Raw genomic sequence first — 6,123 nt, 5'->3', positions numbered from 1 at the left:
CACAATCATTTAGAAAGTTGTAGCTCATAAAATGTTCTATGATTGTGGTGAGTTTCAAGGTAATTGGATTTTGTATATGGCCACCATGGGGCGTTGAATAATGCAATATCTTAGCATTTCTATATTATATTAGTACCTATGCATATTTTGTAACCACAGTCAATTGGAAAGTTGTAGCTCATGACATCATCTATGATTGTTTCGAGTTTTAAGGACAAAAGTTATTCTATATGGTCACCAGGGGGCGTTGAATAGTAGAATAACTTAATATTTCCTTATTATATTGGTACCTATGCATATTTTGTTACCATGATCGATTGCAAAGTTGTAGTTCATGACATGTTCTATGATTGTGGTAAGTTTTGAGGTCATTGGGTTTTGAATATAGTCACCAGGGGGCGTTAAATAGTAGAATAACTTAGTATTTCCATATTAAATTGGTAACGAGGCATATTTTGTTATCACAATGAATTACAAAATCGTAGCTGCTGACATCTTCTATGATTGTGGTGAGTTTCAAGTTCATTGGTTTTTGTATATGGTCACCAGGGGGCGTTGAATATTGAAATTATTAGATTGTCGAGCAATTGGAACCACGTCCCAAGCGGGCATGGTGTCCCTGGACCCCTAGTTTATAGTCGAAGACCATATAGGGATCGTCGCTAGTAAAATTAGTGATTATGGAATATAGGGTAGGAAAGATTGTCTGGGGGATTATACTTAGTAGGGGAGGTAGATATGGCCTCTGCGCTATTACTATGACACTACATCGTCAGCCACGCATTTTGTTATTCAAACAGATCATTACATTCAAATAAACTAATATAAAAACACTATAATTATAAAAGCAAATAATTTATTTTCACAATTCCTCTATGAATTTTTCAGGATTTGGGGAAAATAGGACCACTTTTGCCTGGGGGAAAATGTTAAGCGGTAAAAAAAACAGCCTCATAGAAAAACCCTGGAAACATGAATTTGTTGTCACTGATGACATCTTCTCATGCATCCAATCACTACTATTTAGTCAATTTTAAACACTGTCTTCGACCATATGGACCTTACGGTCCTCTTGTTAACAAGGTTTACATACTTAACAGAAGTTTTTCAAATTCAGTTTCATTCTTGGAATTTGGTTAAAAAAAAGTCCACTACATATAATGAGAAAACCAAGTAATTTTGATATTCATTATTTTTCAGGATGTCGCTTTTCGAGGTTAGAGGGAAGAGCACGAGAGGCCTGAGGAAGGTGTTCATTCTGATGACGAATGATATGATCGATGCCATAACGTACCTGACTCAAACTAATCAGAATAAGTTGAATCCATATTTATTCGCGCGGTAAATTTTTCATGAAATGTCTCATCTGTGTATCAATCTTATGCTCAATTCTGTTTAGACATCACTTTCAGCTCACTTATCAGCTTTCGCCTTAGGTTCCAGCGTCCGTTTTAGATAGAATCAAGTTATTTTGGGAAGATTTTTAAATGCTACAATGGATTTGCAAAAATGGCAATTTTCCAAAATTTCTGCAACTGAAAAACTATCTGACTATCAATTTTGTATATTTCAGACAGAGCCCACTTAGTAGAACCCCGTTGGACGGATGTGAAGCGTTTCGAGTCATCACAAGTTTGTGTCCAAACTTGCAAAATGCTACCTCCATCAGAAGTTCAGCTCTGAGGCGTTATTTGGCAACTACTTCGCAAGTACGACTTTCATTGACAACTTTATATTTCATGAATGAAACTAATATTTACATTCAGATAACTAATTTTTTCAGATTCTCGACATGAAATCCGAAGAGCTTAAGATGCTTTGTGACCACATGGGTCATGATGCCAATATTCACATCAACCATTACAGGCTACAGAGCTCGATTATAGAGAAGTCCAAAGTTGCCCGTCTGCTGATCGCGATTGAAAATGGGCAACTGAAGTCCTTCAGAGGGAAAACGTTAGATGAGATCCAAATCGATTGTAAGTGGCAATGTCGAAACTGTTAAAGAATGTTAACCATAATATGGATCATACCATACATACTATACATTTTTACTTTTGCGACTTTTTAGCTCTTCCCATGCCTCTGCAATACAGTGATCGTTGGTCGGCACCAGATGACTCGTCGGATGGTGAACCTTCTGCCAAATTGGCAAAAACCATGCACAGCAATCCACTTCCAGGTTGTGAGTACATGATTTATTTTTCTATGATATAATTGTTTATAATGGAGACTTATGTTCTAGGAGGAAGGTTGCAAGTGTTTTCTTCGATTAGAATGGTTCAATGCCCAATGTTGCTCATAATTTTCTTGGGCAATACCTTCATTGCCAGATAATTGACCCTACAACTATAGATAAATTAGCATTATCAGTTTAAACAACCCATAAATCTCGAAGATAATTGACCTATCAACATAGACCAATTATGATTAATTCACCCCGCAAGTCTAGGTAAATCTCAAATATTATCAATTACCAAGTAAAAGTTATTTATGAAAAATTCATTCCACAAGTATAAGTTAACCCTATAGGCCCTAAATATGAGTTTTTAAAAATCATTAAACCACCTTTAGATAGTTCACACCGCAAAGTGAAAGTAAATCTTGGACATTAGCTGTTGTAAACAATGTGCATGTCACTTATAGGTCATTGTATACATTCTTACTTTAAATCCCTTATCTTGGCATAGAAAATATGTTAAAAAACCCTAGCCTAAAATGACTAGGTTCAGTTGCCTAAGTATTACTTCCCTTAGGGATTTCCCAGAATATGCAGAAATTGTGCACCATGCTAAGCACTAGCTGCAAACCACCATTGTCATTATTACTATTGTTATTTTCATCAATTGACAATTATAATTTAACTCTGATTGATGTGTCAATTTACATAATTATTTTCAGGTTCAAACGCTGCTACTTCCGAATTGGTAGAGCCAAACTTCGTGGAAGCTGGTATGTTAAAAAAACTTGTGGACAAACAAATTGTACGACTGTGTAGCGGATTGATTATATGTTTCCCAGTACGTTTTAAAACATTTCTTTGTACATTTTCAGATTCAAGCATTCAGCGATTCAAGCGTTCAAAACAGTCGTCTGAAATTGGTATGCTCTCTCCAAATACTAAACAATAGTAGTTGTTAATAACTTACAATTGTGGCCGATATCGAGTCTGGCTATAAAGGCCATAATAGATATTTCTTTCCCACATGTAGGTTAATCCTGTGAATGCTATGAGACCTACAAGTGACTATTCTTATATATTTAAGCCACCTATAAATAGTCACCCCACAAGTGTGGATAAATCTTAGATATCATCAGTTGTTAACAGTTGGTAATTTACTAGGATATTTGGTCAATCGGTATATGTCACTTAAATATGATTGACCCCATTAGTAAAAAGTAAGGCTATAAAATATGCCATGTATATTATCATTCATCAGGGAGGTAGAAAATATCAGGCCGAAGAAAGTTCTAATGAAAAGCTGGCAATTTTGTTGCAGTATTTTAAAATGACATACCTGTATTATGGCCATTTAGTGATAATTCTCCCGCAAGCATTAGTAGATCCTATAGATATGATTTTTTAGCCCACTTGGGACTTAAGTCCCAGCGGGCTATTGCATTCACTTTTCGTCCATCCATCCATTCGTTCGTTTGTTCGATGGATACCAGGGGGTGTTGAATATTGAAATTGTTAGATTGTTAAGCATTTGAAACCACCCCCCAAGTGGGCATAGTGTCCCTGGACCCCTAGTTTATCAATAAGCCACTTAAAGATCTTGGACATTAACTGTTGTAAACAATTGTATATTGTATTCAGTCCTTTAAACCCCTAATTTCGGTATAGGAAATATGTTTAAAACAACCGTTGCAAAATAATGACTAGATTTACCAACTCATATAATACTTCCGGAATACCCCGCGGAAGAGTTTTTTGAATATACAGAAATTATGGCTAAAGCCGCTATTACAGGGAGGCGACTTGACCTGGGCCAAATTGTCACGGATCCGCCCCTAGTCATATTTGTCCTGTGCATAATTAGATAGCACACTCACACGCAAACCACTTGATCGATACTACACAATGCTCAAATAAAGCGAAGTGAGTTGTTTCCGGAACAAGTTGCAATTATCTGTTCCGTGCTGAAATTTAGCTTGGGCCAAAACGCTTGTGCCATCGCAACTTGTGTAATACACTGCAAACCGCTGAGCTGCTTTTTGCATTGTATTAGATCCATGATGACGACGGTTATTATTGAGTTAACTGATTGTTGTATAAATTTTATTCATTTTCAGGTTCAAAAACTGCTATGCCAGAATTTGACGAACCCAACTTAGTGGAAGCTGGTATGTTAAAATTGAAATTAATATCTTCAAATACTTGTGGTTATCAAATTGTAAAACTCTCTATCGGATCGGTTGTTCCCGTATAGTATGTAATAAAACGTTTCTTTGCACATTTTCAGATTCAAGCGTTTCTCCAGCAAAAGCGAGTGGTCCACCTAAAGAGAAGCTGTCATCTAAAATTGGTACGACCACACTCCACACTCTTACTAAGTCAATAAACGATATGAAAAAAAATGTGTATGAACACTTTTTATCATTCCACAAATCTATATTTTAGGCGTGGTCAGGAGAAGGTGGTCAGAAGAAGAAAATCGTCTTTTCTTCACCAGGTTAAGGCATTATGTGGATGAAAAGAAAATGCCCCCAAGCAGCGAACTCCAAAAACTGGTTTTGGAGCTTAAAAATCAACGTACATTGGCGCAGATTCGTTCGAGAGTGCATAATTACATATCCGGGAAGCAAAAGATGTAGGACTCTGATATTCGATTTGTAAGATTTTTTGAAAGAAGCGATGTAGGCTGAATGGAAATAAGTTTGTTAACAAATATATTTCATTTTCATGTATATCTCAGCATTTCTATTCTCTCCATTTGTGTCCACTCTCTCCACCTGTGTCTATTCCCTCCAACATTTTTATCAACCAATAGGAACTTACGGATACATATTAGGATTGAACCTCCAGTGTGCAACAGGATCGAACTCCCCAGGTATGCTCTAGGGTTGAACTCACAGAGAATATACACTAGGACCAAACTCCATGGAGGATGTGTACTAGAATTGAGCTCATACCATACACATTTTCAAATTACTCGAGTCTAGTAATTCTCACCTGGCATCAATTTTCTATGGTATATTTCTCTTAATATTTTGAATATTTACATCTATTTGGTCTTTATATGACCAGTGAAACTTACAGTTCAAATAAACCATCGTTTTGTATCCACTTTACACTATTGGAGGGTTAAAATCAGTAAACTACCCATCAATTTCGATGCAGCTGACAAAATCAATTTGGAATAGTTCTGGGGTCAAACCTCAAGGTATGTAGGAGTGGAAGCGTCTATATAGAGGTCAGAGTGATAAAACTAAATGCAATGACCGTTTTAAACACCCTTAAGTGACTGGATGCTTGTGTACAAAGGCCTGTGCCTATAGATAATTCACCCCATACGATATAGTTAAATGTTAAAATTATCAGTTGTATACACCCCACAAGTGACTATGCGTACCTATCTATCAAGTCTCGGGTTCCATGTCCTATCTCGGCCACAGATAAATCTCCCAAACATGTATATATAGGTCAGAGTGATACAACTAAATGCAATGACCGTTTTAAACACCCTTAAGTGACTGGATGCTTGTGTACAAAGGCCTGTGCCTATAAATAATTCACCCCATAGGATATAGTTAAATGTTAAAATTATCAGTTGTATACACCCCACAAGTGAATATACGTATTTATCTATCAAGTCTCGGGTTCCACGTCCTATATCGGCCACAGATAAACCTCCCAAACATTTATAAGGTAAACCTTAAATCATCAGCTCCAAAAAAACCAGCAGGTACTGAATCATTGATAACTGAAATAGCCAATCATTGTATGGAACACTGACTCAATTTTGATGAGGCTAAGATTGAGAGACATTTGAAGAAATTGTGACCCTGTAAAGGGATGTCTCAATTAGGAGGCTTCTGGTGTCGGCGATGGCAGGTGTCAACCTCTCGAAATGCACTTTTGAATGGACTATGATATTTCTTCGACTTAGAAGGTACCGG

At 36.7% G+C, this 6,123-nt stretch overlaps 1 protein-coding gene across 1 annotated transcript; it reads left to right on the top strand.

Moving 5' to 3' along the window:
- The first annotated feature begins 1,218 nt into the window (after positions 1-1,218).
- On the top strand, positions 1,219-4,870 carry LOC141913965 (uncharacterized). Its single transcript, XM_074805196.1, has 9 exons — positions 1,219-1,341; positions 1,574-1,709; positions 1,784-1,979; positions 2,072-2,185; positions 2,902-2,952; positions 3,055-3,102; positions 4,297-4,347; positions 4,467-4,529; positions 4,625-4,870. Exons 1-9 carry the CDS (start codon positions 1,262-1,264, stop codon positions 4,816-4,818), a joined length of 933 nt encoding a protein of 310 aa, XP_074661297.1. The 5' UTR covers positions 1,219-1,261; the 3' UTR covers positions 4,819-4,870.
- Positions 4,871-6,123: the final 1,253 nt, after the last annotated feature.

Source organism: Tubulanus polymorphus, chromosome 12 (genome assembly GCF_964204645.1).
Source record: "Tubulanus polymorphus chromosome 12, tnTubPoly1.2, whole genome shotgun sequence".
Taxonomy (NCBI): Eukaryota; Metazoa; Nemertea; class Palaeonemertea; order Tubulaniformes; family Tubulanidae; genus Tubulanus; species Tubulanus polymorphus.
Note: the sequence above shows the minus strand (reverse complement) of the source record. Positions and strands in the feature narration are given on the sequence as shown.

What these genes read in the sequence shown, in the direction of transcription:
- LOC141913965 (XM_074805196.1), top strand. Translation starts at nt 1,262, where the DNA reads ATGACGAATGATATGATCGATGCCATAACGTACCTGACTCAAACTAAT. An exon ending in AATCCATATTTATTCGCGCG is followed by an intron (nt 1,342 to 1,573) that starts GTAAATTTTTCA and finishes TGTATATTTCAG; the next exon opens with ACAGAGCCCACTTAGTAGAA. An exon ending in AAAACAGTCGTCTGAAATTG is followed by an intron (nt 3,103 to 4,296) that starts GTATGCTCTCTC and finishes ATTCATTTTCAG; the next exon opens with GTTCAAAAACTGCTATGCCA.